This window comes from Hemitrygon akajei, chromosome 6, assembly GCF_048418815.1.
Source record: "Hemitrygon akajei chromosome 6, sHemAka1.3, whole genome shotgun sequence".
Lineage (NCBI taxonomy): Eukaryota > Metazoa > Chordata > Chondrichthyes > Myliobatiformes > Dasyatidae > Hemitrygon > Hemitrygon akajei.
In genome coordinates, this window is record NC_133129.1 from 116,464,946 (window position 1) to 116,490,867 (window position 25,922).

At 45.3% G+C, this 25,922-nt stretch overlaps 1 protein-coding gene across 2 annotated transcripts in view; it reads right to left on the reverse strand.

Moving 5' to 3' along the window:
• acp2 (acid phosphatase 2, lysosomal) overlaps positions 1–16,318 on the reverse strand; it is a 74,453-nt gene extending 58,135 nt beyond the window's left edge. The window contains exon 1 of one of the 2 annotated variants that reach the window (XM_073049090.1): positions 16,173–16,318. Coding sequence is in view for 1 of the 2 variants with exons in the window: in XM_073049088.1 (XP_072905189.1) it covers positions 15,846–15,956 (111 nt within the window). In the remaining variant the exon portion in view is untranslated. Of the gene's footprint in view, positions 1–15,845; positions 16,065–16,172 lie in introns of those variants that run through there. The other variant, XM_073049088.1, reaches the window with a different exon arrangement.
• Between the last annotated feature and the right edge of the window lie 9,604 nt (positions 16,319–25,922).

Sequence of the window (25,922 nt, forward strand, 5' to 3'; positions counted from 1 at the left end):
GCAGACTCCTGAGGAAGTAGAGGCACTGTCATGCCTTCTTTGCAATAATATTTATATGATGGGTCCAGGACAGGTCCTCGGAGATAGTGACACCCAGGAATTTAAAGTTACTGACCCATTCCAGCTCTAGTCAAATTTTCAATCTTCCTCCTGTACACTGATTCATCACCCTCTTTGATACAGCCCACAACAGTGGTGTCATCAGCAAACTTGTATATGGTGTTGGAATGGTACTTAGCCACATTTTGATAGGTGTAAAGTGAGTGGAGCAGGGGTTGGATTATTCTAATGTGCAAATTTAAAATCCCCTCTGCACAATGCATTTTACAGCAGAAGCTTCATAACTGGTAAACTGGTAAATTCCCCCTTTTAAAAAGCTTATAGAATGGTATGTTATAGGGAAAGCTAATCGGGCCAACAATGCTCCTTATCTATATTCTCTTCCACCATTCACAAAATCCTGTCTTCCTGCTGCTGGTGATAATGCTTGCTTATTAAGTCTTGTTTCCAATTGCACTCCCATTACATCTCCCACTATTTTCCTGCTACTTCAAAACTTTTACCATCCTCAGCTTAGACAGAAAATTATCTCCAATGACCTTCTTTACAGTATCTTACAGCAGGAACTATCATGTCCATACTTGATTTTCAAAAGAATCATCATTTTAGTCTAGTTCCTTCACACTGAGTGTTTATTTCATCCAGTCAGAACAATCAGTTGCAGAAGAAGGGTGAATGTCTGAACAGTCTCCTCCATTATCCAATTCCCTTTTAGATCCCCCATTGGCAGACACCATAGATGTATTGATATCGGTTTGTTATTTATTTGTTAATTAATTTATTTATTGAGTTACAGCATGAAATAGGCCTGTCAAGCCCAGCAATCCCTAACCCTGATCACCCTAACCTAACCTAATCACGGGACAATTTACAATGCCCAATTAACCTACCAACCGGTAGTCTTTGGACTGTGAGAGAAGAACATATAAACTCCTTACAGGCAGCAGCTGGAATTGAACCTGGGTCGCCTGTACTGTAAAACATTGAGCTAACCACCACAATACCATGCCACACATATTAATGTCACATGTACTAAGACAGTGAAAAGCTTGTCTTGTATACTGCTCATGCAGATCAAATCATCACACAGTGCATTGAGCTAGAAAGGTAAAACAGTAACAACGCAGAATAAAGTGTAAACACTCCTGAGAAAGTGCACTGCAGGTAAATGATCATAATGAGGCAAGCTGTGAGGTCAAGAGTCCACCTCATCATACAACAGGTCCATTCAAGCATCTGATAACAGGATAGAAGTTGTCCTCAAGCCTTGTGGTCCATGGTTCCAGACTTTTACATCTTCTGTCTGATGGGAGAGTGGAGAAGAGAGAATATCTGCAGTGGCTGGGGCCTTTGATTATGCTAGCTGCTTTACTAAGTCAGTGAGAAGTATAGATAGAGTCTACCTCAGTGACTATTGCCTATAATCAGTTAACACCGCTGTGATGAAGTGCTTTGAGTGACTGGTCATGAAGCACATCAATTCCTGCCTGAGGAGTGACTTGGGTCCATTGCAATTTGCCTACCGTCACAACAAGTCCAAAGCAGTTTATTGGCTCTTCACTCAAACTCTGGACAGTGAAGATGAATTCATCAGGATACTCTTGATTGAATACAGCTCTGCATTCAACACGATCAAAACTAATCAATAAGCTCCAAGACCTGGGCCTCAACAACTACATGTGCAACTAGATGCTCAATTTCCTCATCTGCAGACCCCAGTTAGTTCAGATTTGCAACATCTCCTCTACAATCATCATCAGCACTGGTGCACCACGAGGCTGTGTGGTTAGCCCTCTGCTCTACTCACTTTATACTTATGACTGTGAGGCTAAGTAGAGCCCCAATGCTATATTTAAGTTTGTTGATGGCAACACTTTTTTTGGCCAAATTAAAGGCGGTGATGAATTGCAGTATAGGAGGGAGATTGAACAACAATCTCTCATTCAAAGTCAGAAAAACCAAAGAGCTGATTATTGACTGCAGGAGGGAGAAACCGCAGGTCCACGAGCCAGTTCTCATTAAGGGATCAGAGGTGGATTAGGTCAATAACTTTAAATTCCTTGGTGTTATCATATCAGAGGATCTGTCCTGGATCTAGCACGTAACTGCCAATACAAAGAAACAGAGCAGCACCTCTGCTTTCTTAGAAGTTTGCACAGATTCGGCAATTCATCTAAAACTTTGACAAACTTCTGTAGGTGCACAGTGAAGAGTACACTGACTGGTTGTATCATAGTCTGGTACAGTATCACCAATACCCAAGAATGGAGAAGCCTACAAAATGGTGGATGCAGCCCAGACCGTCACAGGAAAAGCTCTCCCCACAATGGAGCACATCTACAAGAAGCACTGTCACAAGAAAGCAACATCTGTCATCGAGGAGCTCCACCATCCAAGACATGCTCTCTTCATACTGCTGCCATCGGGAAGGAAGTAGAGGAGCCTGACGTTTCACACCACCATCAATTATTACCCATCAACCATCAGGCTCCTGAACCAACATGGATAACTTCACTCACCTCAACTCTGAACTGATTCCACAACCTATGGACTCACTTTCAAGGATTCTACATAGCACCATCCAGAGACAGAGAAGCAGTTTCAGCGACAGGTTACTATCGATGCAATGCTCCTCAGACAGGATGAAGAGGTCAATACTCCCCAATGCCATTAGGCTTTACAATTCTACCGCCAGGACTTAAGAACTTTTTAAAAGCTATTATTAATGCTTTTTGAGATAGTGATTTAGATGCATATCATATTCTTTACTGAGTTAAGTATTGTATGTAATTAGTTTTGCTACAACAAGTGTATGGGACATTGGAAAAAAGTTGAATTTCCCCATGGGGATGAATAAAGTATCTATCTATCTATCTATCTATCAACTCCTGTTCTCAGCATTATTCATTCAGTTTTATCATATTTGCTCATTTGGTATGTAGCATATTGGTCATTTGTCAGTCTTTGAGTGTGGATCTTTCATTGATTCTATTGTATTTCTTTGTTCTACTATGAAAGCCTGCAAGAAAATGAATGGTGACATACACATTCCTAGATAATAATTTTACTTTGAACTTTGAATCCCCAGAGTGGAGGTTTGAGCTCATGATACGCCAAACTGTGTCCACAACTCTGCATTTTCTTGCAGTCAAACAATTACCATACGAAGCCATTATGCATCGAAACAGTATGTTTTCTATGGTGCATCATCATGTGCCATGGGCACATGCCAAATTTCTTTAGCCTAAGGAAGTAGAGGTAAGCTTTCTTGACTGTGACAGCAAACTGGTTGGACGCCTAGCTCTCAACCCTCTCAATCTCGACACTGTTGATACAGGCAGGTGCACCACCCCTTTTCTGAAGTCAATGACCAGCTCTTTTGTTTTACTGGGATTAAAGGAAAGGTTGTTAAACAAGAACATTGTAGATACTCTGACTAAAGTGTCAATTTCTCCACTTTGGATCTATTCCATTAGGTTGGAAGATTAGGTATGCATACTCTGTTTACAAAGGACAAGAGGACCAGATCAACTGGTTTACCACCAGTTGTATGAAAATCACTGAAGTCTATAAATTAAAGACAGAGTCAGAAAATGCTGAAAGTTCCCAGTGAACTAGAAATCACTGGCATGGATTTTCAGAGGGAGGCTCACTGTGGACAGTGTCACAATGAAACAAGCCCATCTGCCCAATGTGTCCATGCCTACCAAGGTGCCCATCTAAGCTAGTCCCATTTGTCTGCATCTGCCCTCCCTCAGACTGTCAGACACCCTGAGCCAATAGGCTGGTCCTGGACTTATTTCCACTTGGCATGATTAACTTATTTTTATTTAATTATTTATGGTTTTATATTGCTATATTTCTTCACTATTCTTGGTTGGTGCGGCTGTAACGAAACCCAGTTTCCCTCGGGATCAATAAAGTATGTCTGTCTGTCTATCCATACCCCACTACACCAGGTGTTACCAACCTGGAGTCCGTGGACCCCTTCGTTAATTATATTGGTCCACGCATTTTAAAAAAGGTTGGGAACCCCTACTCTATACCCATCCTACCCATGCCTTTACCTAAATGTGTCTTCAATGATGTTACTGCGCCTGCCCAACCTCTTCGTCTGGCAGCTCATTCCATATACCCACCATCTCTGCATCAATAAGTTGCTTCTCAGATCCGTTTTAAATCTTCCCCTTCTCATAACTCTAGGCCCTCTAGCTATGGTCTTCTTTCTCTGGAAAAAGTACCGTGTAAGTACTGGAGAGTTTAACATCGGTAGCTGAGCGAAGGGCGCTGAGTAGGCTATGGTCAATTATGGATAACTCTGAACATCCTCTACATAGCACCATCCAGAGACAGAGAAGCAGTTTCAGCGACAGGTTACTATCGATGCAATGCTCCTCAGACAGGATGAAGAGGTCAATACTCCCCAATGCCATTAGGCTTTACAATTCTACCGCCAGGACTTAAGAACTTTTTAAAAGCTATTATTAATGCTTTTTGAGATAGTGATTTAGATGCATATCATATTCTTTACTGAGTTAAGTATTGTATGTAATTAGTTTTGCTACAACAAGTGTATGGGGCATTGGAAAAAAGTTGAATTTCCCCATGGGGATGAATAAAGTATCTATCTATCTATCTATCTATCTAGACCGCTCAAAATTTTATACACCTCTAGGTCACCTCTCAGCCTCCTACATTCTAAGGAATAAAGTTCTAGCCTGACTCACTCAGGCCCAAAAGTCCTAGTAACATTCTCACAAACCTTCTTTGCAATATTTCCAGGTTAATGATGTCTTCCCCATTAACTGTGCACAATCCTTCAGGTGCAACATTGCTTACATCTTGTACAAATCAGCATAATTCCCAGCTTTTATGCTCAATGCCCTAACAAATGAAGACTAGACTGCCAAATGCATTCTTCACCACCTATCTGTGTCGTCACTTCTCAGGAACTAAGTACTCCTTTGTATCTCTGTACCACAAAACTCCCCAAGGCCCTACCATTCACTATGGGAGTCCTACCTTGGACTGACTTCCACAAAGGGGTACGCCTACGGGCATTACAGAGCAGCGGTCCCCAACCACCAGGCCGCAAAGCATGTGCTACCAGGCCGTAAGGAAATGATATGATTTGGCGATATGAAACGATACGAGTCAGCCGCACCTTTCCTCATTCCCTGTTGAACTTGAATGCACGCGAGGTCATTACCCATGCAAGGTCATCAGTCGCCTAAACGCAAAGATACCCTCGTGCGAGGAATCACTGGTTGGCCTCGGGTAACCAGCCTTACTGGCCTGGAGCGCAGACAGATGGGCACCGCCTCTGAACCTGTTCAGCACACCAAATGTTCGTGGGGAACCTGGTGCTAAAATATTCACAGACAACCTAATTCGGGCTCAGGGCTACCTCGCTGCGCTACTGAAAGTCATCCCTTGAGCCAAACTTTTGTCGGCCGATAGATACAGAGGGGCAGGCACGCGCCGTTGCACTCCTCGCTCAGTCGGTCGCTCTCTCCCGACTGCGACCGCCACGGCCTTAGTATGGGGACCTCCAGTCCTTACCTTGACCTCTCACTGGTGTGTTGCAATGAAAATATGCGCTGTGTGTTTAATATCCAAACGTTACTTAAAATGTTATGATGCTATTGACTTACAAGTGAGTTATAATTGAATTATCACTATATTCATGCGAAGAAAATATGCTCTGTGTTTAATATTAAATTCGTTAGATAAACCCTTTTAGAAATGAAATTGAGTGTATTAGCCACTCATAAGTAACTTACCACCTATATTCCGGTCGTGATTAACACCCACACCGCCCCCACACCCTTGGCCGGTCCACAAGAATACTGTCAATATTAAACCGGTCCACGGTGCAAAAAAGTTGGTAACCCCTGTTGAGAACCAACTCCTTCTGGAATTTAATAAAGAGCGTACTAGCTGAAGACAAAAGATCTTGGCACTGAAATCCAATTCTTTGGCATAACAAGCAAATTTATTGGCCTCCTGTTCAAGGACATTTTAGTCTGAAGCTGTTGAGGCAAGCAATAAAACCCTTATGGAATTCCATAAAGAGTGCACTAGTTGAAGCCAAAGCTCATAACACTGTAAGTTGGAAAGAGTCCTTATTACCTTATTGCTTACATGCACTGCACTTTGTCTGTAGGTATTACACTTTGTTCTGTAGTGCTACTGAGTTACCTTGTTCTTCCCCAGTGCACTGGGAACAGTATGAAAGTCAAGCTTTTCACTGTACACGTGACAATTATAAACCAGATCCAATTCCAAATGCAATTCTTGGCCCAACCAACAAAACCTTCCAAAGCAATCCCTCAAAGTCAAAGGTACCGTAGATTCCGGATTTTAAGCCGCTACTTTTTTCCCACATTTTGAACAGCTTTGAACTCTGCGGCCTTTAATACGGAGCGGCTAATGCATGATTTTTTTCATGCCGCCTCGTAAACATTTTGCCTCGTAACAGTAGACCAATAAAATTGATGAGTAGTTCACAGAGGTCCAATGAAATTATACGATAAATCAAGCGCACTTTCACAATTAAATTATTGTAAATCAGTCATTTGTACTCACCCTCATCAACATGGAAAACACTCGAAGAAAAGCATTGTGCTGCCTTTATGGCAGTTATTTAGTTTATAATATTTTCGCTTAGTAATTCATTTTCTAGTTAAAGTTAGAAGAGTTTTAACTATATTTGTTTTCTGTACTACATCGCGGGATGCTATGACGTCACACCCGGTTTCGCCGCGTCTTGTGGGAAAAATGCCGGTTTGCGATAAACGGGACGGCGGGGGGGAGCGGCGGAGCGGCAGAGCGAAAACGCTGCTTTTAAGTTAAAGGCGATCAATAACTTTTCCTGGTAGGCTGCAGTATATATATTTTTTACCAGTCGTTAGGAGATATTGGAATGTTGTTCAGTAAAAAAGTATACGCAACGTATATTTAAAAGTAGCCGCGTTACAGGCACGGTTCGAAAAAAAGCATTTGCAATATGTATTTGTTTATGTTACCATATGGATTTAATTAAAAGTTAAAAAATCCTCACGTGTAATATCTTTCTGTGTAAATATCTCATATTACAACGTGGGACACCTGCGGCCGAAAATCTGGTGCGGCCGAAAATCTGGTGCGGCCTGTACAAGTAAAAAATTGATTTTCTTTCTAAAATTAGAGCCTGCGGCTTTTAATCAGGTGCGCTCTGTAGTCCGGAATCTACGGGTACTTCAATACTGTTGAGGAAAGTAAAGAGCCTTTGAACATTTGAATGAGGTGAAAGGTTTCAACAGGTGAATTAGACGTTACAATCGGATCAGCTATGGCTTATGAAATGGTGAAGCAGGCTTGAGTGATCCACATGAGCTCCTTATTTCTGTTGGTAAGCAGACAGTGGGGATTTAGATGTGAATAAGATGGGAGGGAGGTGAGGGAACAGGCAAAAGGTCAGGTATGTGAGAGGCCAATGGGACAAGAGGCTAAGTGATATCCTTGATTTTGGATGTTACTGCACAAGCTACTTATACTTTAAGAACAAGGAGAGCATCGGAGTCAAAGAGATGGCTTGTCCTAGAGAAACAGAGCTACAGAGGAGATGTCAGGGGAAGTTTTTTTACGCAGAGAATGGTGAGTGCGTGGAATGGGCTGCTGGCGACGGTGGTAGAGGCGAATACAATAGGGTCTTTTAAGAGGCTTTTAGATAGGTACATGGAGCTCAGAAAAAGAGACTGTGGGTAACCCTAGGTAATTTGTAAGGTAAGGACATGGTTGGCACAGCTTTGTGGGCCAAAGGGCCTGTATTGTGCTGTAGGTTTTCTATGTTTCTCACTACTACACCACGTGGGAGCTACGGAAATCTTGGATCCCATGTCGCCAGGTTCAGGAGCCATTGCCCTGCTGCAGCACTGAACTGGCTACACAGCTGCGGACTCACTACAGCCATCGGGTTCCCAGACCAGCTTCAGTCCCCTTAGATTTAATCCCCCAAATCTTGAGGCCATGTTCCCTAGTTCTAGTCTCACCAACAGTGGAAACAACTTTCCTGTCTCTATCTTATCTATCCCTTTCATATTTTATATGTTTCTATAAGCTCTCTTCTCATCCTTCTGAATTCCAGTGAGTACAGTCCCAGGTGATTCAATCGCTCTTCATAGTCTAACCTCCTCATCTCCGAAATCAACCTAGTCAACCTCCTCTGCACCGTCTCCACAGCCAGTATATCCTTCCTCAAGTAAGGAGACCAGAACTGCACACAGTACTCCAGGTGCAGCCTCACCAGTACCCTGTACAGTTGCAGCATAACCTCCCTGCTCTTAAATTAATCCCTCTAGCAATGAAGGCCAACATCCCATTGCCTTCTTCTTGGCCAGCTGCACCTACAAATGAACCTTCTGTGATTCATGCACAATCACTCCCAAAACCCTCTGCACAGCAGCATGCTGCAATCTTTTACCATTTAAATAATAATTTTATCTTCCATTTTTCCTTCCAAAGTGGATGACCTCACATTTACCAATATCGTACTCCATCCGCTAAACCCTTACCCACTCACTTAACCTATCTATATCTCTCTGCAGACTCTCCATATTCTCTGCACAATTTGCTTTTCCACTCAAGTTAGTGTCAATAGCGAACTTAGATACACTACACTCAGTCCCCTCTTCCAGATTGTTAATGTACATTGTGAACAGTCACGAGCCCAGCACCGATCCCTGAAGCACACTGCTCACCGATTGCCAACCAGAGAAACATCCATGTATCCCAACTCTCTGCTTTCTGTTGGTTAACCAATCCTCTATCCATGCTAATACATCACCCCCAACTCTGCATCCTTATCTTATGTACAAGTCTTTTATGTGGCACCTTATCGATCACCTTCTGGAAATTCAAGTAAATAACGTCCATCTGTTCCCCTCGACCCACTACGCTTGGTATAGCCACTAAGAACTCCAGTTTGTCAAACAGGACCTGCCTTTGCTGGATCCATGCTGCATCTGCATTCTTTCCAGGTGCCTCACTATTTCTTCTTTAATGATAGCTTCAAGAATTTTCCCAACTACAGACGTTAAACTAACTGGCCTATAGTTACAACAACACACACAAATTGCTGGTGGAACACAGCAGGCCAGGCAGCATCTATAGGGAGAAGCGCTGTCGACGTTTCGGGCCTATAGTTACCTACCTTTTGCTTACATCCTTTTTTGAACAGTGGCTTAACATTCGCCATCATCCAATCTGCTGGTCCTGCCCAGAGTCCAGAGAATTTTGGTAAATTATCAGCAAAGCCTCAATTATAATCTCTGCCATTTCTTTCAATACCCTGGGATGCATTCCATCAGGATCAGGGGACTTGTCTAGCTTCAGGCTCACAAGTTTGCTCAGCACTACCTCTTTAGTGATAGCTATTGTATTGAGGTCCTCTCACTTCCCATCACATCCATATCAAGAAGGATGTTCCCCAAGAAGGATGTTGACTCATTCAACAAGTTTTGCACTCACTGTTTAAAAATTTGCAGACACTTGCAAACCTCCTGCAATACCATGAACTGACAGCCTAGTTTCTTGTTCCTCTTTCATGATGGCTGATAATTTTCTGATTCAAAATTCAAAAGCTCATTCAAAACTGACTGTACAGTCCATCACTGGGCATCTCTTTGGTCCCATCACCCAGGCAACTTCTAAATATAATGCAATGAGCTATGGGCCTTTCCTTGTCAGATCAAGGAAGCTCCCCCTCCCCCTCCCCCTTCAAAAATGTACTTAGATAGATAGATAGATAGATAGATACTTTATTCATCCCCATGGGGAAATTCAACATTTTTTCCAATGTCCCATACACTTGTTGTAGCAAAAACTCATTACATACAATACTTAACTCAGTAATAATATGATATGCATCTAAATCACTAACTCAAAAAGCATTAATAATAGCTTTAAAAAAAGTTCTTAAGTCCTGGCAGTTGAATTGTAAAGCCTAATGGCATTGGGGAGTATTGACCTCTTCATCCTGTCTGAGGAGCATTGCATCGACAGTAACCTGTCGCTGAAACTGCTTGTATGCCTAATAAGTTTTCAGGAGTAAACAAAAAACCTCAATCCTTCTGTATTGGTCGGTTCAGCAATTCCAGTAAAGTGATGACACAATTGTTTGATAGTCACAAGCCAAACACATGTGTACTTCAAAGACAACTCACGCAAAGGTCAGAGTTTTGCATGCTGCTAGAAATCTCTATGGAGGCAATTTGTGTAAACTGGCAACTACTCTGCTGCACCTTGAACTCTACAATTAACTTTACCTAAAAGACTGACACTTGGGACAGCTTGGTCCTGCTGATCCCACTGCTTCCTGTTTCAAATGAGAGTCAGTACTGCAGCACAGAAACAGGACACTTCAACATATCTAACCCGATCTCCTGCCAGTCCCGTCGGCCTGCACCTGGGCCATACCCCTCCCATTCATGTACCTATCCAAATGTTACAATTGAAGCCACATTTACATTTCCACTGGCAACTCGTTCCACATTCAGATCACCCTCTGAGGAAATCATCACTCAGATTCCCCTTTCACCATGACCTCTAGTTATAGTCTCACCCAGCTTCAGAGGAAAAAGCCTGCATGCATTCATCCTATCTATCCCCTCATTCTCCTGCACTCCGGGGAATAAAGTTCTAATTGATCCATCCTTTCCCTGTACGTCAGGTCATCAAGTTCCAGCAACATCCTTGCAAATTTTCTCTGCACTCTTTCAAGCTTAAGTGATCAAAACTGCACATAATACTCTAAATTCAGTATCGTCAATGTCTTGTACAACTTCAACATACCATCCCAATTCCTGTATTCAGTGCCCTGATTTATGAAGACCAACATGCTAAAAGCTTTCTTTATGACCCTATCTACCTGTGGCAGCACTTTCAAAGAATTGTGGACTTGCATTCATTCCCTTTGTTCTACAGCACATTCAGAGCTACCACTCACTGTATATGGCTGACTTGATCTTTGGTTTTACTCCCAAAGTGCAACACCCCTCACTCACTCATCTGCTAGCTATATGGATACATAATCGTTCTGTTGGTAGGAAGCAGAGGGGTGGTGAAGCTTGTTTCTCTAACTGGAGGCCTGTGACTAGTAGTGTGCCACTGGGATCTGTGATAGACCCATAACACATTGATGAAGGAAGAGCAGTAGATGTAGTGTATATGAATTTCAGCAAGGCATTTGTTAAGGTACCCCATGCATGGCTTATTGAGAAAATAAGGAGGCATGGGATCCAAGGGGATATTGCTTTGTGGGTCCAGAGCTGGCTTGCCCACAGAAGGCAAAGAGTAGTTGTAGATGGGTCATATTCTGCATGGAGGTCTGTCAGGGAGTGCCTCAGGGATCTGTTCTGGGACCCTTACTCTTCGTGATTTTTATAAATGACCTGGATGAGGGAGTGAAGGGATGGGTTAATAAGGTTGATGATGACACAAAGGTTGGGGGTGTTGTGGATAGTGTGGAGGGCTGTCAGAGGTTACAGCAGGACATTGATAGGACACAAAACTGGGCTGAGAAGTGGCAGATGGAGTTCAACCCAGATAAGTGTGAAGTGATTAATTTTGGTAGGTCAAATATGATGGCAGAATATAGTATTAATGGTAAGAATCTTGGCAGTGTGGAGGATAAGAGGGATCTTGTGGTCCAAGTCTATAGGACACTCAAAGCAGCTATGCAGGTTGACTCTGTGGTTAAGAAGGCATACGATGTATTGGCCTTCATTAATCGAGGAATTGAATTTAGGAGCCAAGAGGTAATGTTGCAGCTATATAGGACCCTGGTCAGACCCCACTTGGAGTACTGTGCTCAGTTCTGGTCGCCTCACTACAGGAAGGATGTGGAAACCATAGAAAGGGTGCAGAGGAGATTTTCAAGGATGTTGCCTGGATTGGGGAGCATGCCTTATGAGAACAGGTTGAGTGAACTCGGCCTTTTCTCCTTGGAGCGACGGAGGATGAGAGGTGACCTGATACAGGTGTATAAGATGATGAGAGACATTGATCTTGTGGATAGTCAGAGGCTTTTTCCCAGGGCTGAAATGGCTGCCACAAGAGGACACAAGTTTAAGGTGCTGGGAAGTAGGTACAGAGGAGATGTCAGGGTTAAGTTTTTTTAAGCAGAAAGTAGTGAGTGCATGGAATGGGCTGCCTGCAACGGTGGTGGAGGCTGATACGATAGGGTTTTTTAAGAGACTTAAAACTAAACACTAAAACAGGTGCTATCTTACAGAGTGAAGGTGGTTACCAAAAATTATAGGGGGATCTTGATCAGATGGGTGAGTGGCTGGGGAAGTGGCAAATGGCATTTAGTGTCGATAAGTACAAGATGTTATCCCTTGCAGAGTGAACCCAGGGTAAAACTTTCACAGTGAACAACAGGGCCCTGGAGAACAGGGGCAACTAGGAGTACATGCATGTGGTCCCTTTACGTAGACTGAGTGGTGAAGAAGGCAACAGGCACACTAGCCTTCATCATAGGTGCTGGGACTTTATGTTGGAGTTGTACATCACAATGGTGAGGTCACATTTGGAGTATTGTATACAATTTTGGTTACCTCATTATAAGAAAGCTAAAAAGGACAGAAAGAAAATATAGAAAAATGTTGCCATGACGTGAGGGTCTGAATTACTGGAAGAGGTTGAGCAGGCTGGAATCATTACTCCAGTCCTAGAAGAGAATGAGAAGTGGCCTTATAGAGTTGTATAAGATCATGAAGGACACGGATAGGGTGGATGCACATTGCTTTTTCTCCTTTAGGGGAAAAGGAACCAGACTACATGGGATTAAGGTGGGAGGGAAAAGATTTGAAAAGGACATGAAGGACAACTTCAGCATGCAGAGAGTGGTGTGTATATCGATGAAACTGCCAGAGGATGTGGTTGAGGAAGGTACATTAACAGCATTTAAGAGATACCAGAACTGGTATGTGGTTAGGAAAGGTTTAGAGGAACAAGGACCAAATACGGACAGTGAAACTAACTTAGATTAACATGTTGGATGCCACAGACGAAATGGACCAAAAGGCCTGTTTCAGTGCTGTACGACTCCACAACCTCTGTTCTCTGGGTCCAAACTTATTGTCACATAAACCAGGGTGCAACAAAATTCCTTCCTCATATGAAGCTTACAGACTAAACTGTACACATGATAAATATCTCTACAAAACAGCATAATGGTGCCAAGATTGTAGTTGTAAATGAAATTGTGCAAAAAAATCCAAGTGACAACAGTGAAATAACCAAGAGAAGTAGAAGCAGCACTAGGATGTAATGTGATAAGTGTGAGATGCTGGCAAACCGATCAAGTTGCAAGCAGTCCTCAAGAACAAAGCCTTGATGTAATGTGTACAATCTGCATTAACAAAGAGGAAGCATTGCAAATATCGATTCACATTAAGGTGGACAACTCCCCCAAAGACTGGAAGGTAGCTAATACTGTTCCCACATTGAAGAAGGGGAGGTGGGATAAACACAGGCTGGTGTGCCTGATGTCAACAGTAGGATAGCCACTGGAAAACATTCTTAAGGACAGGATCTATGATCACTTGGGAAAGCAGGGGCTAATTACATGGAATCAGCACGATTTTACGCAAGTGAAATATTGCCTCACAAAACCAACTGAATTTCTTTTGAGGAAGGTATGGAGAAAATTAATGAAGGCTGGGTGATCCAGGAAGTTAGACCACGTGTTCCCAGGTGCTTTGGCGAACTGGATCCAAAATTAATTTAATGATAAGAGGCAGAGGGTAGTGGAGGACAGTTCATGTGATCAACAACAAAAATAAGTTGTGTGAAAAACAAGTCACATGATTAACAACGTACGTTTGCTGATGACACAGAAATTGGCATTGTAGAGAGCAAGGATTGCCCAAGTATATAGAGATATATAAATCAGCCTGGAAGGTCAGGTAGAATTTAATCTAAATATGTGAGGTACAGGATTTTGGGTCATCTATCCAGACCTTAGAAGAGTTGATGTTCAGGGGGATCTTCCTGTGGAATGCAAGTTGATAACTCTCTAAACATAGGGACACAGATGCGGTAGTGGTGAAGGCTTGCTTGACTTTCTAGGAAGGGGTATTGAGTCTGAGTGTAGATAGGCATCATGGATGAGCAGGGCCAAAGGCCTCTTTCTGTGCCAAATGATTCTATGAACCACATACCAAACTATCGGGAGGACAGTCCACAAAACGAAGAACAGTCAAGTCCGGCACTATTCTCAACAGTCAAACTTGTGGAAGAAATCTACAACAACAGAACCCGCCAACACTCAGCACAAGCAGGTCAGAGTCACTCAAACCCCTTCAAAGAATGGACCAAAGATTGAATTCCTGAGACAAGATGAAGGCAAATACTCTTGACATCAAGGTAGTATTTGTACAAAGAAAAAGCTGAAGGAACTCAGTGGCCCAGTGCATTGCTCCAGATTCCAGCATATGCATTCTCTTGTGCAACAATTATATAATTCTGATGTAAAAAAGCAAAAATGAAATCAAGAATCAGAGGGTAATAATTTCACTGGCCAGTGTCCTACCCCACACAAGGCAAGATGGTGTGGTTGTTGGCAGTGAATCATCCCAGCCTCAGGACAGCATCCTAGACCCAACCATCTTCAACCACTTCATCAGAATTCTTATCTCCATTCACAAGGTCAAAGTGGGGATGATGTCAGACCGATTATCTACATTTGCAACTCCTCAGATAATGAAAGCCAGGTAGCAACATTTGCATGGATAATTGTAGCCAATGATGTTCATACTGCACCAGCACCATCGTAACAAAGAATCTAAGCACCTAACTTTGACATGCAGTAGTAGTATCACTCATCGGGAGCGGTAACAGGAATTATGTGGTTAGAAGAGTCAGTCAAGGGCTGAGGCATCCTGTGATAAGCAATTCAGCTCCTGGCTTCCCAGAGCCTTTCCAGCATCCAGACAAAGAACATTATGGAAACACTCCATGTACCTGGACAAGTAACCCTCTGACAGAAACCAAGCATCTCAGCAACATTCACCCGTTTACTCCGGCACAACTCATCAGCACTGCGTACATCTCCACCCGTAGTTACTCCAACAGCACTTCCCTTACAGACAAAAGCAGTGCACTCGGTTGGCATCCACTAATACAATTTTGCTGCAATTTGCGCTGCCATAAGGCACACTACAGTTACTCATCCTAGGTTTCTGTGACAGCACCTCCCTGGCCTGTTGAAGACAAGGGCATCGGGTACATTTCGGGTGATATGCCATCCTCCCTTCAAAATATATCAGCATTTCCTTCATTATCACTGGCTCTGTCTCTTGGAACCCCATCCCCAGGTTCACTGCACAGGCACCGAACAGAGCAGCGCCTCAAGGGCACTTCACAGTAGACAACAGATGCAACTAGGTCACATGCAGCTGACTGCAGTTCAAAAATATTAGGCCGTCACACTTCCTCAAATCCAGAACACTGCACAAATAGAAATCATTTTGCATTCTTCTCTCGACCATCATAATCATGCGCACATCCCTTAAATTTCTCACTACAAAAACTCCCAACCTATCCACTCATTTACAGTGGGCTTCCATCACCATCATTCCTTTTTTAAAAAATATTAATCCTTGTTTTCTTCCCTCAGCCTATACACATCTCTGACGCATTTAATTATCTCTCGCTCTTTATGTCAGACCACCTCCCCATCCCCTCCCTCCCTCCCTCCCTCCCTCCCTCTACCTCCTCCTCCCCGGTTCCGCTCTCACCAGGTTGACGAATTTCAGCTCCCTTCCTGCCACCGGTCTCTGGAGCCCGAGCAGCATCAGGACGCACAGGAGAGCCGGGGAACGCAGCACCGCGGCCTCGGCGCCCGCCATCCCGGAGCCAGAGCCGGAGCCGAGACCCTAGCTCCGCCAGAGTATTACCGTGAGGTCTGTGGCAGAGGTGAAGAAATATCGGTAGCGGGCGGAGCGACACGATCGGAGCCGCCCCCATCAACTGAAACCGCGCCCCGGGCGGGGTGATGGAACTAGGCCGCGCCCCGGGCGGGGTGATGGAACTAGGCCGCGCCCCTGGGCCAAACCAAGCCGCACCTGTCGTGCGAAACTGGCCTTAGCAACAAGGCCACGTCCCCGACCACAGGGTCCGGGCTAGCGTCCACTCGGCCCCCCGCACCTGGCCGGGACGGGGGTACCACAACCGTGCCTTTTCCCCAGCAGCAGGCTTGATCCTAGCGACCTGGCGAAACATGCGAACGATGGCTGTCTCCGGCAGCTGGGCGGAGCGATGGCAGAAGGCCTCTGTTCTCTAGCTGTTAGATAGATGAGAGGTGACTCTTACAGCGCTAAGCAAGCGTTTCCCTGGGCAGAGGAAACTGGGCCCAAGGCCAGTCTCAGGATTACGAGTAGGCATTTCAGGACTGAGATAAGCCGGAATTTCCTCGGGCAGAGGATGACGAATCTGGAATTCTTTACTCTGGTTCAGGACGTGGTGCTGAAGTGGATCACTGATGATTCTGATGTACAGTCTTACGATGAGACTATGGTGAGGAGAGGATGAGGATTATGGACCTAGTGAGAGAGTATAGTACTAGAGGGCATAGCCTCATAATATAAGGGTCCCTTAGATCAGAGATGAGAAAGTTTGTTAGCTGGAGGGTGGTGAATCTATGGAATTAATTGCCACAGACGGCTGTGGAGGCAAAGTCATTGGGTTTTTAAAGTGGAGATTGAAAGCTTTTGATTAGTAAAGACATCAAAGTTAACGGAGAGAAGGCAGGAGAATGGGTTTCAGAGGGGTAATGAATCAGCCATAATCAGATGGTGGAGCAGGTTTGATGGGCTGAATGGCCTAATTCTGCTCCTATGCCTTACGGTCTTATTAGAATAAATCTAGAGCATTCAAAGTTAATTTTGAGATTTGCTTTCTTGCAGGCATACACAGTAAATCCAAGAAATGTAGAATTGATGAAAGACTACACCCAACAGAATGCACAAACAACCAATATGCAAAGTACAACAAACTGCAAATACAAAATTAAATAATAATAAAAATAGGCAATACATATTGAGAACATGAAATGAAGAGGCCTTGAAATGAGTCCATAGATTGTGGGAACAGTTCAGTGATGGGACAAGTGAAGTTGAGTGAAGTTATCCCCATTGATTCAAGAGCCTGAGGGTTGAGGGTAGTAATTGTTCCTGAACCTGGTGGCGTGAGTCCTGGGGCTTCTGTATCTCCTTGATGGCAGCAGTGAGAAGAGAGCATGATCTGGGTAGTGGGGAGCCTTGATGATGGATGCTGCTTTCCAACTACAGTGCTCTAAGTAGATATACTCAATGATGGGAGGGGCTTCATCTGTGAAGGACAGGGCCATATCCACTACTTTTTGAAGAATTTTCTGTTCATGGGAATTAGTGTTTCCATACGAGGCCATTATGCAACCAGTCTATATACACTTCATGGCACATCCAGAGAAGTTTGTCAAAGTTTTAGGTGTCATGCAGAAACTTTGCAAACTTCCAAAGAAGTAGAGGCACTGTTGTGCTTAGTAATTGCACTTGCGTACTGGGCCCCAGAGCAATCCTCTGAAATGAGGGATTCCTCACCGAGGAATTTAAAGTTGCTGACCCTCTCCAGCTCTGATCCCCTAATGAGGACTGGCTCATGGACCTCTGGTTTCCTCCTCCTGAGGCTCCTTGGTCTTGCTGACATTCCGTGAAAGGTTGTTGTGGGACTACTCAGCCAGATCTTGAATCAACCTTCCTATGTGCTGATTCGGCCAACAAAATGAAGAACTTTACATTAACAATCAGAAACAAAACTTTTAAAATGAAAAGTAGTTAGGGTCAGCAGGAGAGACATCGACATGCTGAAATACAAAAAGTTAGTAGATTGGTGTTCTCCAATCACTGCACCCGAAATAAGACTTTGATAAGTGAGGTGACAGCAAAATCCCAGAGTAGCCCAGTTGACGACATGTTCTCAGCTGCCTTTCTCCACTGTAGTCAGAGCTTATTGACGTCTGCAATGAGAAACCTACTTGTATCAGGAACACAGACACATGCATCAGATAATAGCATTCACTGGAAAAAGATAAATTAAGCAATTGTTACAAGAAGGAACACAACTAAAACAAAAAGTGATCCTAATATTGCTAAACTGTAATGATAAGGCAGTTAGTTAAAGAATCAAATGAAATGGAATGAAAGAGAAGTAGCTGGTTGTGTGGGACTTCAGGCTTCTGTACCTGTTGTCAGACAGTAGCAGTGAAAAGAGAGGCTGGCCTGGATGGTGGGGATCTTTGATGATGGTTGTTGGTTTCTTGAGGCAAAGAGTCCTGTAGAAACTTCCAGTTGTGAGGAGCACTGTGCCTCTCATGTATTAGGCAGAGTCCTTTCTGCTGGTTCTCACATTCCTGTGCATTGAATAATCTTACCACATCACGATGCATCCTGTCAGGGTATTTCCAAAGTACAACTGTAAATGGTTGTTAGACAGTACAGTGACAAACCAAATCTCCTAAAAAAGATGCTGTTACTTATTAGCACCTGGGTTTAATGGCTTATCAACAATACTGCCGGCCCAACAAGCCTCAGCAACATATCTACAATACTGCAGCAGCCCTCAGTGCTGTCCCTTTGACAGTCTGACACTCCCACAGTACCGTCCCCTGACAGTGTGACACTCCCTCAGTACTGTCCCTCTGACAGTGTGACACTCCCACAGTACCGTCCGCTGACAGTGTGACACTCCCTCAGTGCTGTCCCTCTGACAGTGTGACACTCCCACAGTACCGTCCCCTGACAGTGTGACACTCCCACAGTACCGTCCGCTGACAGTGTGACACTCCCACAGTACCGTCCCCTGACAGTGTGACACTCCCTCAGTGCTGTCCCTTTGACAGTCTGACACTCCCACAGTACCGTCCCCTGACAGTGTGACACTCCCTCAGTACTGTCCCTCTGACAGTGTGACACTCCCACAGTACCGTCCCCTGACAGTGTGACACTCCCTCAGTACTGTCCCTCTGACAGTGTGACACTCCCACAGTACCGTCCGCTGACAGTGTGACACTCCCTCAGTGCTGTCCCTCTGACAGTGTGACACTCCCACAGTACCGTCCCCTGACAGTGTGACACTCCCACAGTACCGTCCGCTGACAGTGTGACACTCCCACAGTACCGTCCCCTGACAGTGTGACACTCCCTCAGTGCTGTCCCTTTGACAGTCTGACACTCCCACAGTACCGTCCCCTGACAGTGTGACACTCCCTCAGTACTGTCCCTTTGACAGTCTGACACTCCCACAGTACCGTCCCCTGACAGTGTGACACTCCCTCAGTACTGTCCCCTGACTATGTGACACTCACTCAGTACTGCCCCTCTGACAGTGTGACACTCCCTCAGTACTGTCCCCCTGACTATGTGACACTCCCTCAGTACTGCCCCTCTGACAATGTAACACTCCCTCAGTACTGTCCCTCTGACAGTGTGACACTCCCACAGTACCGTCCCCTGACAGTGTGACACTCCCTCAGTACTGTCCCTCTGACTATGTGACACTCCCTCAGTACTGCCCCTCTGACAATGTGACACTCCCTCACTACTGTCCTTCTGACAGTGTGATACACCCTCAGTACTGTTTCTCTGACAATGTGACACTCCCTCAGTACTGTCCCTCTGACAGTGTGATACACCCTCAGTACTGTTTCTCTGACAGTGTGACACTCCCTCAGTACCGTCAGTCTGACAGTGTGATACACCCTCAGTACTGTCCCCTGACAGTGTGACACTCCCTCAGTACTGTCCCTCTGACAGTGTGACACTCCCTCAGTACTGTCCCTATGACAGTGTGACACTCAGTGCTGTCCCTATGACAGTCTGACACTCCCTCAGTACTGTCCCCTGACAGTGTGAGACACCCTCAGTACTGTTCCCCTGACAGTGTGACACTCCCTCAGTACTGTCCCTCTGACAGTGTGACACTCCCTCAGTACTGTCCCCTGACAGTGTGGCACTCCCTCAGTACTGTCCCCTGACAGTGTGGCACTCCCTCAGTGCTGTCCCTCTGACAGTGTGACTCTCCCTCAGTACCGTCCCTCTGACAGTGTGACACTCCCTCAGTGCTGTCCCCTGACAGTGTGGCACTCCCTCAGTACTGTCCCCTGACAGTGTGTTACACCCTCAGTACTGTCCCTCTGACAGTGTGACACTCCCTCAGTACTGTCCCCCTGACAGTGTGACACTCCCTCAGTACTGTCCCCTGACAGTGTGGCACTCCCTCAGTACTGTCCCCTGACAGTGTGGCACTCCCTCAGTACTGTCCCCTGACAGTGTGTTACACCCTCAGTACTGTTCCTCTGACAGTGTGACACTCCCTCAGTACCGTCCCTCTGACAGTGTGACACTCCCTCAGTACTGTCCCTCTGACAGTGTGACAGTGAACCCTGTCCCTTTGATGGTGCAATGTTCTCTTACCCAGTCCCTCTGACTATGCAGTTCTCTCTCAGCAGAGTCTTATCGAGGAGCCGCTCCCAAACAACAAACAGAGATGCTGGTGAGGGATCCTTGTACAGGCTGCTGCATATACGTTGTCCACCATTTTGACTGACTGCAGTGATCGGCTTTCTTCCTGGGTGCAAGGGTACATTGGGGACCTGGGGTGTGGCTGCTGTATGGAGTGGTGCACTGCAGCACGTTCCCTAGTTTGGTATCCGGATCTCCGAGCCACTTGTCACTTCTGTGGGCTGAAAGAAACAGTGTACATATGTACCTGGAGTATGTGAGACCGCAGCCCCTTCTCACGTATCTGCCTGGGCTGCTTCTCACCTTCTGGTTTCGTTATAGTCCTACCATCTGACAGTGCTGCATCACTCAAGCAGTGCAGCATTCTCTCTGTGGTACAGAGTTAATTCCCTCAGCTTGATTCGTCTTAGGCTTATCCACCATTTCATTGTCCCCAGTACTACGTCTCCAGTGTCATTTTCCAGTGGTCCGATATCCACTCTCACCTCTCTTTTTACTCTATATATCTGTCATGGTCTGGTCTGGGAGGTGTGCATTCCAGTTCACGGTCCAGTCCGTGGACTCCAGACTCCGGGTCATCTGGCTGTCCGTTGTTTCAGTTGGGCTTCATCACAGGCACCTGATTCTCATATTGGGGCTGGAATATAAGTGGCCCTGGGTTCGAGGGTGGTTGCTGCCCTAGGTCTGGCCACACAGGTATTGCAGTCTACATTCCTCAGTACAAAACTAGCATTAGGAAAAGAACATCAAACCATTTATCAGTGTATACAACAGGATTAATGGCAATATTGAGTGCATTACCTTGGATAGAAGAAAATAATGTTATAAAAAGGTTGTAATTTGTTCAGACAGTTTGTCTGCATTAATCTCTATCAAATCAAGAAAATCAGAAAGTAGACAGGATATTTTATTGGAGATTCTATGTGTTATATACACTGACCAAAGATGGGGTAGAAGTAAGCTTCCTTTGGGTTCCTGCTAATTGTGGTGTGGAGGGTAATGAAAAAGTGGACATTATAGCTAAACAATCACTCAAATCGTCTATAATAGAGGTCCAGATCCCTCTAAGCAAAGCAAAATTCAAAAGCATTATAAAAACACGTATTGAGGAGACATGGCAGGAGCACTGGGATGAGAGTGAAACAGGGAGACAACTGTACAAAAAACAAAGGCAAGTCAGATACCAAAGAATATCAGGTGGTCATAGAAAGATAGTAGTGATCATCAGTCATTTAAGAATTGGACACACAAGTTTTAATTACACATTATATAAAATAGGGAAACACCCAAATGGGTTGTGTGAATACTGTAATCAACCAGAAACAGTTGAACATGTATTTATAAAATGTAAGCAGTATCAAAGAGAAAGAGTGAAGATGATAGGAGTGCTTAAAATAAACAAAAAAACTGCTGTGGGTATAGAAGACATTTTAAGTGGGAGTTCAAGAGGAATACCGACCTATATCATGAAGTATCTGAAAGACTCTGGTTTATTATATAGAATTTAGGGAATGAAATTCTTTTCATTCCTCCTGTTTATCAAGCGATCCACACTCTAGTCTAGTAGGTGGTGGTAATGCACCTTAAAGCTGGGTTGCCAACCGCCATAAAACAAGAAGTGTGGTTGTTGGTTCGTCTTGTCGGTATCCTGTCCTCGCCTCCGTTGTGTAAGTCAGGCCATCCTTGCCATTACCCTATGGTGGGATCTGACTCTTCCTGTCCTTGCCTCTGTTGGTTAAGTCAGGCCGTCTTTGCTGTTACCCTGAGGCTGGACAGTTCCCTTCCTTCCCTCTGAAGTCTGGCCTGGAGCCCTGCCGGCAACCTCGCCTGTATCGTCGTCAAGTTCAGCCGCTGGAGTGAGACCGGAGCCTTGCCACTCCAACAGTAGGAACTGTCTGTCATTGAGCTTGGAACTGTCTCTTTGTGTCCTTGTGTTTAGTGTCCGTGTATGAGTCCCGGCCCTACATCCTGTCCCCAAGGAGGAGTCTTGACTTTGTGTAAAGCCACAGCCCTATGTCCTGTTCCCAAGGAGGGGTCCCGGCTCTGTGTTCTGTGTTCCTGTGCTCCAGTCCAAGGCTCAGTGTTCCTGTGCTCAAGTCCTAGGCTCTGAGGAGGTTCCAGTCCGTGTCCGTGTCCAAGTCGTAGCCTAGGCCCTGAGTCCTAGTCTCGTCCAGGGCTAGTGTCTGTGTCCAGCTATGCCTCTCCCCACTTCTGCTTTGCTCTCCCTCGACCTAGGCTCTGCGTTCCTGCTCTTCCTCGACCTAGGCTCTGCGTTCCTGCTCTCCCTTGACCTAGGCTCTGCGTTCCTGCTCTTCCTCGACCTAGGCTCTGCGTTCCTACTCTCCCTTGACCTAGACTCTGCGTTCCTGCTCTTCCTCGACCTAGGCTCTGCGTTCCTGCTCTCCCTTGGCCTAGGCTCTGCGTTCCTGCTCTCCCTTGACCTAGGCTCTGCGTTCCTGCTCTCCCTCGACCTAGGCTCTGCGTTCCTGCTCTCCCTTGACCTAGGCTCTGCGTTCCTGCTCTTCCTCGACCTAGGCTCTGCGTTCCTGCTCTCCCTCGACCTAGGCTCTGCGTTCCTACTCTCCCTCGACCTAGGCTCTGCGTTCCTGCTCTCCCTCAACCTAGGCTCTGCGTTCCTGCTCTCCCTTGACCTAGGCTCTGCGTTCCTACTCTCCCTTGACCTAGGCTCTGCGTTCCTGCTCTCCCTGGTCTCCCTCGACCTAGGCTCTGCGTTCCTGCTCTCCCTCGACCTAGGCTCTGCGTTCCTGCTCTCCCTCGACCTAGGCTCTGCGTTCCTGCTCTCCCTGGTCTCCCTCGACCTAGGCTCTGCGTTCCTGCTCTCCCTCGACCTAGGCTCTGTGTTCCTGCTCTCCCTCGACCTAGGCTCTGCATTCCTGCTCTCCCTCGATCAAGACTAAGTCTGAGCTTCACGGCCTTGTCCAGCCCTGGAGTCCTGCGTCCTGCCCCCACGTCTAGTCCTCGCCTGGATCTGGAGTCTGAGCCCGAGTTAAGACCCAGGTTCCGGGTCCCTGTCCAGTCTCTGGCTCGGAGTCCTTGTCCAGGTTACTAGTTCCTCGTCCAGGTCCCACTTTCCTACTCTAGTCCTAGTCCAGGACCTGTGTCTTGTCCAGTGTCGTTTCTTCCCCACTTCCCTTGCTTTCTTGATACACCTAGTCCTCTCCCTAGTACTTCAGTGTCTGTGTCTTTCATTTGGGTCCGTTCCCAACGCCCACCCGATGACAATATCTGATAAAGTTTTTTGTATCCTCCTTTATATTATTGTTTAGCTTACCTTCATATTTCACCTTTTCTCTCCCTATTGCTTTTTTAGTTGCCTTTTGTTTTTAAAAGCTCTCTACTGCTTTTTGCTTTGTTATATTCAAACTTCTAAGTGCATTTATTATTGAAGTACGTATACTGTATACAACCTTACAATTCATCTTCTTGCAGGCAGTCAAAAGACAAAGAAACACAGTAAAATCCTCAAACAAAAACACATAACAAAGAACGTCAATCAGCCAATGTGTGAAAAAGAACAAATTGTGCAAACAGTAACAAGTAAACAAATAACACGTAGAACATGAACCGCAGAGACCCCGAAAGTGAGGCCCGAGTTACAGAGCCAGGTCAGCATTGAGGTGAGTGCATGCGGTCCAGGAGTGCATGCAGGACCATAGTGGATCTCCAGCCTGACGGCATGGGCCCAAAACTCTTGCACCACCTGCCCAGGGGTAGCAGCGAGAAGAGAGGGACACAGGTCAAACCCAGGTAGTGGAGACAGGCTCTGGAGGGGATCTTGGCTGACATGTAGAAGTGAGCTGAATACAGATTGGTCCTCCAACCTCGACTTTGCCCTATTAACTTTTCAAATCTGACTCAGCGCTTAAAGCAGCTAACTTTGGTTGTTTCCTGCTCTCAGGCCCTGACAGCAATGGCTGTACCTAAATTCTTGAGAGTCCAGTTCCCCAAATCCTTCGGGATACTGCAAGAACAGCAGATCATTTAGACAATTCAAAAGTACATCTCCCAAAGAGAAATTCCAGGCTGCAGATTGCCATGATTGTAGTCCAGAAGAAGAATATTTGGCAAAATAGTTAATATGCCCTCTCTTTTGCTTTTATGCTGTCTTTGACTTTCTTTGTCAGCCACACTTGCCTCTTCCTCACTTTAGAAAGCTGCTGTTTCTTTGAGATGTCTCTATCCTGTGCCCTCCCACTTCCCAATTTCTCCAGAAACTCCAGCCATTGCTGTTCTGCCATCACGCCTGCTAGTGACCCCTTCCAACCAACTTTGGCCAGCCCCTCTCCAATGCCTCTGTAATTCCCTTTACTCTACTATAATACATGTGACTTTAGCTTCTCCCTCTCAAACTCCAGGGTGAATTCTATCATATCATGTTCACAGCCTTTACCTTAAACTCTAATCAAATTAGGTTCATTACACAACCCCCTTGTGGACTTTACTACAAACTGCTTTAAAAATCAATCTCATAGGCGTTCTACAAATTCCATCTCTTGCAATCCAGCATAAGCCTGATTTTCTCATCTACCTGCATATTGAAATTTCCCCATGACTATCACACCATTGCTGTTTTGACATGCCTTTTCTATTTCCCGTTGTAATTTGTACCCCACATCCTGGCTACGGTTTGGCGGCCTGAATATAACTCCCATCAGTGTCTTTTTCCCTTACAGTTTCTTAACCCTACCCACAGGCATTCCACATCTTCTAGTCCTTCATCACTTCTTTCTAAGAATTTGATTTAATTTATTTTTATCAACGGAGCCACACCACCCCCTCTGCCTACCTGCCTGTCTTTTCAATACAAGATGTATCCTTGGATGTTAAGCTCCCAATCGGGATCATCCTTCAGCTATGACTCAGTGATGCCCACAATGTCACCATCGCACTACAAGACCATCCAGCTTTTTCTGTGTACTGTGAGTATTCAAATGTAACACCTTTGGTCCTGTATCCATCACCCTTTTTGATTTTGCCCCTATGTTACTGGAAGTTAAATTCTTATACCTTTCTGAACTTTTTTGTCTTTTTCTTTATTCTGGAGACTTTTGTAAGCTCTCCTGCCCTCTTCTTCCCTTTTACTTTATCCTTTTACCAACTGTTGAACCTGCTATTTAACATAAAGAGACATTTCAAGTCATCCCGCTAGGTGCAGTTTTGCCCTGTCACCTGCCTGTCCTTCCTCACAGTCTCACTGCATCCTGCATCTACTTGTCTACCAACTGCCCCATCCTCTACCCTATCACTCAGGTTCCCACTCCCCTGCCAAATTCATTCCCCCACACACACACACAC